This window comes from Pelobates fuscus, chromosome 3 (genome assembly GCF_036172605.1).
Source record: "Pelobates fuscus isolate aPelFus1 chromosome 3, aPelFus1.pri, whole genome shotgun sequence".
NCBI classification, from domain to species: Eukaryota; Metazoa; Chordata; class Amphibia; order Anura; family Pelobatidae; genus Pelobates; species Pelobates fuscus.
Genome location: NC_086319.1, coordinates 65,513,685 through 65,526,048, shown reverse-complemented (window position 1 = coordinate 65,526,048; position 12,364 = coordinate 65,513,685). Strand labels below are relative to the sequence as shown.

The 12,364-nt window shown below is 40.3% G+C and overlaps 1 protein-coding gene across 1 annotated transcript in view; it reads right to left on the bottom strand.

Annotated features, from left to right (window-relative positions):
- LOC134601622 (ankyrin repeat domain-containing protein 27-like) overlaps nucleotides 1-12,364 on the bottom strand; it is a 112,040-nt gene that overhangs the window by 79,596 nt on the left and 20,080 nt on the right. The window contains exons 6-7 of the mRNA XM_063446139.1: nucleotides 8,640-8,745; nucleotides 6,930-7,050 (exon numbers count right to left, since the gene is read on the bottom strand). Coding sequence (XP_063302209.1) covers nucleotides 6,930-7,050; nucleotides 8,640-8,745 — 227 coding nt within the window. The remainder of the gene's footprint in view (nucleotides 1-6,929; nucleotides 7,051-8,639; nucleotides 8,746-12,364) is intronic.

The following is a 12,364-nucleotide window of genomic DNA, read 5'->3' as shown; positions in this document are numbered from 1 at the left end:
ATTCAATAATATCTATCAATATTTGTGTGCACCAGCTCTGTGTATGTTCTGCATTGTATCACTTTGCAGATTAAGAGCTAGACACTCATAATAACATAATTAATGGATTTTGAGAATCCTCCAGCAAGCCAATTAGGAGGAAAAAAATTCACTTCCTGAATACTCTGGATAAAATTCTATTTTTAGACTATGACAACAAAAAAAATGGCTGGGAAGCATAGATATGTGTCATATCAGTCAAGGTATTTTTCTTTAACATTACTTGTTCATAGTGCTTTATTAAAGGCACTGAACAAAAAAACAAAAACATTTTATTCCTGCTATGAAATAAAATAATAGTATATATGTTGTTTACATGTCTGCTACATTTAATATTCTGTGAGTGGCAGGGCCGGACTGGCCCACCGGGATACCGGGAAATTTCCCGGTGGATCGCGGCACTTATGGCCAGGCAGGTAGGTCCAATACCAATTCCTAATACAATAAAAAAAATCACAGTCCAAGGGAATTATTGAGGAAAGTGCTGGGGGCTGCTGTTACTGCATAGAGCAGGGGTAGGCAACCTTTTAGCAGCACTGTGCCGATATAGGATTGTGATGTCCCATATCGTGCCGATCCCCAGGCCTGTCGCTACCAGGCAAGCAAACCAAGCAATTGCTTGGGGCCCCGAGCTGGCCTGGGCCCCCAAGCAGGGCCGGCGCTTCCTATAAGGCTGCAGCTGCCTGAGGAGAAGGGGAGATGAGGAGAACACGTGGGGGGGGTGGGGGGTGAGGAGAAGGGGAGATTAGGAGAACACAGGGAGTGGGAGGTGAGGAGAAGGAGAGATGAGAACACAGGGAGTGGGAGGTGAGGAGAAGGGGAGATGAGGAGAACACAGGGGGGTGAGAAGAAGGGGAGATGAGGAGAAGGGGAGATTAGGAGAACACAGGGAGTGGGAGGTGGGGAGAAGGGGAGATGAGGAGAACACGGGGGGTGAGGAGAAGGGGAGATGAGGAGAACACGGGGGGGTGAGGAGAAGGGGAGATGAGGAGAACATGTGGGGGGGTGAGGAGACGGGGAGATTAGGAGAACACAGGGAGTGGGAGGTGAGGAGAAGGGGAGATGAGGAGAACACGGGGAGGTGAGGAGAACACAGGGAGGGGGTGAGGAGAACACGGGGAGGTGAGAAGAACACAGGGAGGGGGTGAGGAGAACACGGGGAGGTGAGGAGAACACAGGGAGGGGGTGAGGAGAAGGGGAGGTGAGGAGAACACAGGGAGGGAGTGAGGAGAAGGGGAGGTGAGGAGAACACAGGGAGGGGGTGAGGAGAAGGGGAAGTGAGGAGAACACAGGGGGGGTGAGGAGAAGGGGAGATGAGGAGAACACAGGGAGGGGGTTGAGGAGAACACAGGGAGGGGGTTGAGGAGAACACAGGGAGGGGGGGCGAGGTGAACACAGGGAGGGGGTGAGGAGAACACAGGGAGGGGGAGGTGAGGAGAAGGGGAGATGAGGAGAACACAAGGAGGGGGAGGGGAGGAGAAGGGGAGATGAGGAGAACACAAGGAGGGGGAGGTGAGGAGAAGGGGAGATGAGGAGAACATGTGCGTGTATGAGCTATTATATTGTATATGTTCATTAGTAGTTTATGGTATCGTGTATGATACATATGAATGTGGACTGTGTATGAGGGCTGCTTGTGGAATTGTGTGTGTGGGTGGATATGTCACATTGTGTGTTTGGTAGTGTGTGGGGGCTGTTTGGGGTTTTGCATGTGAGAGGCTGCATGTGGGATTGTGTGCATGTATGTGGATTGTTAGTGGTGTTGCGTTTGTGGGGATTGTGTGTATGTTTGTGTGTGGGCTGTTCGTATTATTTGAATTAGGAGAGGCTTATTCTGCAGGTCTGTGTATATCTAGCACTGTGAGTGGCTTCCCTGGGTTCCAGTGGGGACCAGCCTGGGCAGGTACAGGTCAAGGACAGGAGCTGCAACATCATCGTGGGCTGCTCTACTACAGTGTGGATTCCCATTCACAAGTGCTGGGAGGAAGTGATCTGAGATCACTTACTCTATATGCTGCAATACATAAATTGAGGATTGTCCTTAACTACCTCTTTGTATTAGCAGATATCTGAAGTTTCACTGAGACTCCTGAGAGGCCAGACCCTGTTTGGCTCTAGCAGCCTTGAGTGCCGTGGAAAGACACCTCGAGTGCCGTGCATGGCACTAGTGCCGTAGGTTGCCTACCCCTGGCATAGAGGCTACGACGGCTGGAGGGAGCACTGTAGGGAGGGAGCTTTCTGTACTTCTCCTGCACTCAAGTTCCGCCCCTGTTCTCAAGATCCACCTCCACACACTAGCTCCACCCCAGCCAAAAGCTTCTGTCCTCGTCGGCAGGAAGTGGGAAGAGGCCAGAAAATTGAGTCTCCACCTCCCAGGGCTTCTACAGCCTTCAGTGCAAGGTAGGTTTCAAAAACACTGAAGCTAGTGAGTGAGAGTGATCTTGTGGGTGTGTGTGTGCCTGCTAGTTAATGAGCTTGTATGTGTGTCAGTGAGATTGTCTGTAGTGAGCTTGAATGTGTGTGTCAGTGAGCTTGTCTGAAGTGAGCTTGTATGTGTCAGTGAGTGTGTGTCAGTGAGCATGTGTGTATCAGTGAGCTTGTCTATAATGAGCATGTGTGTCAGTGAGCTTGTCTGTAGTGAGCTTGTATGTGTGTGTCAGTGCACATTTTAGAGTGGCCTTTAATTGTGGCCAGCCTAAGGCAAACCTTTGCAAGCATCTTGATATGCCTCACCTGTGAGGTAGATGGATTATCTCGGCAAAGGAGAAGTGCTCACTAACACAGATTTAGAGAGATTTGTGAACAATATTTGAGAGAAATAGGCCTTTTGTGTACATTGAAAAAGTCTTAGATCTTTGAGTTCAGCTCATGAAAAATGGGGGCAAAAACAAAAGTGTTGCATTTATAATTTTGTTCAGCATATATATATATATATATATATATATATATATATATATATTTACACATACACACACAAACACTACCGTGGCATAATGACTTATAGGACTGGCACACATTTTTTTCCAGGGCTGCTTTAGATTCCCAGTCTAGCCCTTGTAAGTGGAGATTTTAGCTATCCCCTTTCCTGATATAGGCACAAATAATTGTTGCATCAATTACTCAATCAGTAACCTGGAAAATTGTAATGTGTGATGATGCCATGCATAAGCAAAGCAATGGTTGCCAAGAAATCAATAAGTAGTCCTACAGTGCAGAACACATTTAAAATTGATCAACTCAACAGTCAGTAGTTTGGAGAAACTGTAGATTTGTGCATAGACATTTTCACATGACAATAAATCTTTACACTATATGGAAAATGTATGTATGTGGCTTTCCACAGTTACAAATGAGAATATATGCAGACAAAACATACAAACATAACCTCAGAGGTTTCTTTTATTGGAAAAACATGTCAGAGGGCAGGAGGTGCAACAAAAATATTTACTGAGTTAGTTGAGTTTAGTACCGAATGTACATTCGGATGAATTTTGCGCAATTCGGACATTCGGATGCCGAATTCCCGAAGTGCCGAACCAAAGTTCCGAATTGCCAAAGTTCTGAATTGCTTCGGATTTCTGAAGTGATTAGGGGTTAAGGGTTAGGGGTTATGATTTAGGGGTTAAGGGTAAGGGGTTAGGGTTTAGGGTTTAGGGTTAGAATTAGGGTTCCGAATTGCCGAAGTTCTGAACCGAACTGAATTCCATTGGTCCAAGTTGCCAAAGCAGACAATTTTTTTTTTTACTTACGCGAATTTCCAAACCGAAACAAATTTTTTGTCCATGCACATCCCTAATAGTGGGGTATGCGATAGAACTGCACTTTTTTTAAAAGTAATAAACAGGTGGATGCAAGTTATGTCAGCTAATAAGAGGGCAATAAGGTTGAATGAGATATTTTATTTAGGCTGACATTAAAATAGTCAAAGAAACGAAAACTAAATAGTAACATGCTAATCTATAGTTAATTTTGTAGCTTACATACAATACAACAATAGGTCAGCGCTAATTAACAAACAATATGTAAGCAGGCAGCATCCCTAACAAAGGGAACCCCTCAAACCCTTCAACAAATTTAAAAAGCAATACAAGGAAATGGGGTAGGGCTGCACCAGTAGACATAAATAGTCCCAAATAAAAGTCTTACTAGGACAGCGGTAGAAGGTCAGAGGTACTTGGTAGAATGTAGATGTGTAGACTCTTCTACAGGAATAGGTGCGTTGAAATGTCTCAAGATATTCGTATATGTATGGAGACAAAAGGAGAGATGAGGGCAACCAATAGTGCAATAAGTATGAATCCAGGAGAAGTGCGTCCATCAACATGAGATAAATACAAATAAAATGTATTTGTATTTATCTCATTTATGTTTTCAGATGTCTTTTATATACTTGGACGTAAATCTTGGGCGTAAAAACCCAAGGGCAGAGTACAGAATATTTGATAGAGTCCTAACCGCAACATCTGAGGAAAGGGATTTAGGGGTGATTATTTCTGATGACTTAAAGGTAGGCAGACAATGTAATAGAGTAGCAGGAAATGCCAGCAGAATGCTTGGTTGTATAGGGAGAGGTATTAGTAGTAGAAAGAGGGAAGTGCTCATGCCATTGTACAGAACACTGGTGAGACCTCACTTGGAGTATTGTACACAGTACTGGAGACCGTATCTTCAGAAGGATATTGATACTTTAGAGAGAGTTCAGAGAAGGGCTACTAAACTGGTTCATGGATTGCAGGATAAAACTTACCAGGAAAGGTTAAAGGATCTTAGCATGCATAGCTTGGAGGAAAGACGAGACAGGGGGGATATGATAGAAACATTTAAATACATAAAGGGAATCAACACAGTAAAGGAGGAGACTATATTTAAAAGAAGAAAAACTAACACAACAAGAGGACATAGTCTTTAATTAGAGGGGCAAAGGTTTAAAAATATTATCAGGAAGTATTACTTTACTGAGAGGGTAGTGGATGCATGGAATAGCCTTCCAGCTGAAGTGGTAGAGGTTAACACAGTGAGGTAGTTTAAGCATGCGTGGGATGGGCATAAGGCTATCCTAACTATAAGATAAGGCCAGGGACTAATGAAAGTATTTAGAAAATTGGGCAGACTAGATGGGCCGAATGGTTCTTATCTGCCGTCACATTCTATGTTTCTACTAATCCCTGATTGGCTAATTGTACTTTTGGCGCCAATTTAATTTTATTGTACCCCTATATAAACACCTGTCTAGTTATTATTTCTATTCCATTTGAAAAAGCCACATATGATGAAACACGTAATGGTTATTTAATATTGTGTATTTTAATCTATGAAAGTCTTTTGGTCCCTTTGCTGTGCCAATCCTCTTTTTATTGTATTTTATATGCACCTTTTTTATTTTTTTACTTTTCCTGGCATTTTACTGTTCCTGTACTCAAAGAAATCCGAGGTGGAGATCATACCACCAATGCCAGTGTTTCTGCTCTAGGCTTGTGAGTATAATTGTATCTATTTTTATACCATTTTATCATAATTGAGAGCACTATTGTTGCCTTTTTATCCCTTTCTGGAGCTTTGGATAACCAGACTGTGTTGACGGACACACTTCTCCTGCATATCCCATAAGCGGGGATTATACCGCTGTATGCCCATCACACCAGAACTGGTCATAGCTCTTTTAAATGTGAGTTTTCTACCACTTTTCATTATATTTTATCTTGGATTCAGACTTATTGCACTATTGGTTGCCCTCGTCTCTCTCCTTTTGCCTCCATACATATACGAATATCTTGAGACATTTCAACGAACCTACTCCTGTAGAAGAGTCTACACATCTACATTCTATCAAGTACCTCTGACCTTCTACCGCTGTCCTAGTGAGACTTTTATTTGGGACTATTTATCTCTACTGGTGCAGCCCTACCCATTTCTTTATTTGTAAACAATAATGATAAAAAATTATAGCACCAAAAATTGGAGGCATTAACCATGGGCTATGCAGTCGGAGAGTGCTTGATAGCAGTGGTGAGTAGTGCAAGTCCCCATGGCCATTTGCATCATTCAGCCAATGCCCACCCTGGAAGCCTGAGATGCCAGCCTAGTGTGGAGGTGCAGCTTGAGGAGGCCTCTGGAAGGCGATCCGAATGTCGGGTGCCGCGTGTCGCTCCAGTGGATCAGCCAGTGGGAAGCCACCTTGCCCAGCAGAGGCCTCTCCAGCTCCTCTCCATGAAATCTCTAAGCCTCCTTTGCAGATCGATCAGTGATGCCACCCTTCTCGAGACAGCCTCCAGTTTTGCACAGAAAAGCTTGAAGATAGCATCCAATGTTGCCATAGGTTGGAGAGTTGAGTAGGTCGGATGTAGGCCATCTTGCGGAGCCAGGCTTTGGGTCAGGAGTGCTGCAAAGCTTGCAGGTTTGCTTTGTTGGCGGGGGTGAGGGGGGTTAGGAGTGAGGTGTGAGGCGTGGCCCAGACTGTAGTCCTGTTGAGGATAAGGTGGAAGATCATCCGTGTCTCTTGCCCCAGTACATGTGTCATGCCGCAATAAGCTTTAGGCACCATAAAAAGCTGAGCAAAGCTAAATAAGTCAGTCCTAGAGGTTATCACTGCTCCTTGGGTCAAATTTAGCTGCTTCAATATTTTACGCTTTATAATCTTATATCACAGGATAATCTGAGGAGCTCCGGCACCCTGCGTGCTGCTCGCTTGGTGGGCAGGCCGTACCCCCCCTAACCATTTTTAAAAATGTATAATTATGGTTATTTGTAAAGTTCTAAAATTCTGTAATGCAGTACAATGAGACTGGTAGTTAAGAAAGTGTCGAAGTAAGAACAACAACAAATGAGCATGGATGAAACAGAACAAGGACAATAGCTAAAATTATATTGTAATTAATCTAATGCAATCATACCTGCTCCTCAGACTGGCCATAACTTGAAGTCCATTTGTATGATCTTCTACAATCTTTTTTATGGATTCAATGTTTCCCTGAATAACTTGGGGAACTATAGATTGCCACATTTCACTATAACCTGGAAAAGACAGTTATAAAAATAATCAAATATCTATCACATTAACTTTTACATATTTTATATTTTCAAAAATGCATTTGAACTTGTACTAAATCTCCATCCTATTGAGTTCCAATATATATATTAGTAGATGATGTATTGCAGAAAATACGTCTTCATTTTTAAGTAAAACATCTTGGATTTGTATGCTACGTTTAAACGCCTGTCATCCCCTAGTGAGTTAGAAATGTAGCCAGGAGCCTGTTATCCCAATAGAAAAATCAGCATTTTGATTTCCTAAAGTGGGGTCATTATTTCCCAGCCTTTCAACAATGTAGAAAAGACTTAGAACTGCCTAATGATATAGAATTACAATTTTATAGAATTATAGAGTCACTAAAAACAAAATCACAGGAGAACTAGATTAGTTTGAAATCATGTAACTACAAAAATGTTCTAAAATATATAGAAAATAATGCATTACTGTTTGATCTGACCACCATCAGTCTATATGATCTGGTCAGCATAGGTCAATATGCTAGTATTATGTGAAAGAAACTATACATATCTTTATAAATATTTTTTCGCACATGGAATTCTAGATTTAAAATTAATTACACTTTTCACGCTTTGAGAGATTCTCTTTGCTATCCTCCTTGCTAAAGCTCTGATCCTTCTCCTGTAAAGCTTGTGACTTGTGTTCCAATCACATGCTTCCCAACAGAAGCAATAGGAGACATGGAGCAAAGACGGTGATCCTCGCGATCTGTCAACAAGGCTTTTCATACAAAAGCATTGAAAACAACGAGACGCACCTATTTCCACTTTAAATTACATTGCAAAGCAAGTGAGATAGGAAACCCACCTAGCTGCTTGCTTGACAGCTGGGAGATGTTCCTAAGATGATTTATCTACATTTTGATTTCTCTTAAAATCAGCACTTTTATAAAGTAAACCCGTAGATACAGGCAATTAACATTTAATGCAAAGTGCATTAGATGTCAGAAGTGTTAAACGGCAGAGAATTGAGCAGTGAGACTGCAGGTGCATGATCTATACACCAAAACTGCTTCATTAAGCTAAAGTTGTTTTGGTGTCTATAGTGTCCCTTTAACCCCTTAAGGACACATGACGTGTCTGACACGTCATGATTCCCTTTTATTCCAGAAGTTTGGTCCTTAAGGGGTTAAATATATAAATATTTTATAAAAATGTTTTACTGTGCATGTTGAATACAACACAAATCTCAAGCACAGTCTCAGTGACAAGAATTTTGTCATGGAACAGATAGAGCATCAAGAGTGTACATGAAGCTTTCACCATTTACTTGTTTTGCATTTACAACATAAGTTAAACAAAACAAAACAAAAATTTGTCAAGTATAACATGGCTATGGATGATTTTCAGACAGTATAGTTGTAACGAAGGTCGACGGGATCTCAAAAGAATTTCACCATCGTTAGCAAAAGCAACATCTGCATCCAACCTTGGTCATTTTAAAAGGAGTAAGTGGTGGCCAGAGGGAAAATAAAAAAATATATAAAATGAAGGAGAAGGATACTTCCATTGCCTTTAAATATTTTTAAGCTTGCCTGTAAAGATAGTCTTACTTTTGCAATAGTCTCTGAGGTCTTGGTCGTGATTTAAATTAACGTTCAGATCTTTCTGTCCTTTGATGTTCTTGGCAGGTAGACTGCACCCCCACTCAATTAAAAGCTAGAGGAAAATCATATAATCAAAGATTGAAGACAAAATCAAAGATAATAATAAAGAACCTTTCCTGCACATATTCGAAAGCTGTAGGACAGAGGGGAAAAAAAATAGCGAAATAATGGAGTATAGAAGCAGAATCTCCCTTTTAAGTGTAAAACAAACATTATTTTAAAGAAAGATACATTTACAAATGTTACATTATGAAGCAATGAAAAAAAAAAAGATAATGACACATCTAAAATATTTAATAGAGTAAGCTAATGGTGAATATCAAAATATGGACAATATTGATATTTGTAATATTAAAAGGGAACTTCCGCTTAGCTATATACAGCAGATCAGAAGGATTGTGGGAACCGTAGAGAAGTGTGAAACCATTCAAAAATGGTTTCACCACTTATTGTTAAAAAGCATCAGGGGACTTCGGACACCATAACTACTGTATCGTGCTATAGTGGTTATGGTGCCTATGCTACTGCTTTCTGGAACTGTAAACCAGCCATAGTTACTACGGTAGGGTAAAATTAAAGGCTAACAATTAGGATGGCATGTAGTGGATGTTTTTTTTAGGGCCAAAAGTTATAATTGTGCATAAACATATCCATTATTTGCAAACTTTGACCTGTAAGTTTTTTTGTTTTTTTTTATGCCATAAAGATTTTCAAAATGAATGACAAAATATATATATTTTTTTATATCAAAGTAAATGCCCATTCTTTTATGCTAAAATGAGGTAACTAAAAGGCAACAGCCGTATTTAGGGTATTTAATTCTACTACAGTCTTCTACCCTGTCAACATAACCACAGAGACATCTATAAACACTTGGTGCCTACCCTCCCCCACTGCGTCAAGGCACCTCGCTAGCTTATTAAAGAATAGACTCAGATAACATTGTTCAGAGTATATCACATGGTACTGACTCAGCACACAGTTTGGTTGCGCAGTGGTCCTGGATCATAGGTAGATGATGAAAGACCTTTACCCCGTTCAATAGAAACCATAAGCAGGAAAGATAAGACTAGTTTTCATTGCTCAGTGACTCATAACTTCAATATGTGGAGAACCTTCTATAAAACAGGCATTTAAAATAAAATAAACAAACAAACAAACAAGCAAACAAGGATACTCTTTCTTCACAATTTCTCTCTCTCTCCTCCACTCTCTCTCTACCTCTCCATTCTCCATCACCCCAACTCTCTCTGTCTCTCTCCCTACTTTCTCTCTCTCTCCCCTTATTATCACTCACTCCCATCCTTCCTTTTACTCTCGCCCGTCCTCTCTATCTCCGTTCTTTTTTCTCCCCAGTCCCCTCTTTTATCCATTTCTCTCCCCTTATTTATTTGCATTTCTTTCTCATTCTCTCCATTTTTCGTTGTCCCTCTGTGTTTCTGTTTCTCTTGTCGCTCCTTTTCCTCTTTCTCTTACTATTTTCCTCTCTCCCTAACTCTTCTCAACATTTCTTTATCGTTTTCCCTGTCCCTAAATCTGTTTCAAAATTCATGACAGTTGTTGCCAGACCATCATTATTTCAGTATCATTAACGTAAGTACTGAAATGCATTTAATTTTGCTCACAACAGACACTATAATGATTGGATTTACTGCTTGTGCTTTGATACTGCAAAGACAGGCATGCTCAGTATCAGCCTTTTGACATAATGGAAATTTATTTGGAGGAAATATACAACACAATGCTGTGAATGGGCTGCTTATTCATTGCTGGTGTATTTTAACTTCTTATAATGCTGTAAAACTATTCATATTGTAACAATTTTTCAGCATTTCAAGTAAGTCGATTGCATTTCAACAAGGTAATGGCTACATGACATGACTATAATATAGTCACTCAGGTAAAATGATAGTATTATATTACAAGATCATTGGCATACTACCTGCTTTATGCTAGAAAAATAACATGCAACACATTTTCTTAAATATTCACACAGAGCGGTCTCACACAGACACACATAAACACACACACACACACACACACACACACAAACCCACATATATATATATTTCCTGTTATACTGTATTTACTTGAATCTAACACACTTATATTGGCAATATAAAGTATACAAAATATGAATGCGCATGAGATTCGATGGCACATGAGATTCAAGTACAAACAGTACAAATTCGTCAGGCCAAATTTGCATCGCTGCGACAGCAAAGCTGGAGCTCGCATCTTTGTCGTGATGTGAATGCGAATTTCACCCTGGCGAATTCACATTGTGTGCCCGTCATATCTAATGCGCCATTTATACTCAAATCTAATATGCCATCAAATCTATGTTGTATAGTAGTATCTTCTTATACAAATGGGCATTACATTTGCTAGCGAAAACATTTTTCGGCTTCCAGGTTTCAAAATTTGAATGCGCATTAGATTTAATGGCTCATTATAGTTGAGTAAATATGGCATTTCTAATTCAAGAGTCAGAAGTCAGAATAGTCACTTTTTTGCATGAAACTCTTGCACTAATATACAATAATAATTGTTTTGGCACAGAAGACTGGCCTTGTTGGAATATACAAATATATATATTTGTATTTATTATTATTTTTTTCTTTTTTTTATATATATATATATATATATATATATATATACACACAAGGTCCAGTGCACTCACTTATCTATTAAGATTTGTCTACTAAGATGGTTTCATATATATATTTGGAGGCGAGTGGCTATATTCGTTCTGTGTTCATGGCTCAACACTTTTGAAGCTTTATTCAGTGGTCCAAAACTCAATAGGTGCAAAAATATCGATAACATCTGTTTTCTTAATAATGCAACTCACAAAGACATATTACTGGCAGTTAAAAGTATCTACTGATCACAAAATCTCTCACCAACAGAAACTCAAAAGATAATGAAAACAAAACAAAACTCCCCTCATTAGACTGCATTGAGGTTTAGTGAGAGGAAAGAGGATTTCAGAGTTCTTAACTTAGTCATGTGAAAATTCCCCATGAAGAAATATTGACGCAAAATGTGTACAGTGAAGCTTGTACATTAATAGAGCTTACATACGTGTGTGTGTCAGTGGACTGCCTACTGTTCACCTCCAACAAAGGAGGACCTTTCATCTCCAAACTATTGTTATAGAAAGAGGGGGTTAGATTCCATGGTTAGAAGATGAGTCCTGAAGTTGGCTGAGCAAATTATTTATGACTTTATTTTAAAGTATTTTTAAATGCTTAGAAAGACATCCTTCCTTACAATGTGGGTTGATGAAGTGCTTTCAGCCAGTCTTTTTCACATTACCAATTGGTTCTGGAGTTCCCAGCAATTTGTTTTGGGGAAATACTTGCTTGTCAGGCCCTTCATGGTCACTACCGGTTCTGGGGCTCCCTTCTCTTGTTTTAAAAGGTAGTTCAATCTCGGTTCTATTGTAATACAGATGATCCTCACTTACTGACGGGGTTCCGTTCTTACGACTCAGTTGTAAAACAAATTGGTCAGTAAGTCAAGTGAGAATGTGCTAGAGAGCATGCTCTAGAGAGCAGGTCTATGTTCGGGGAAATTCCCCATACATAGACCAGCTCTCTAACATGGGAAATCCCTCGAATCCCCATGCTAGAGAGCTGGTCGTAAGTCCAAGCAGTCATGCAGAT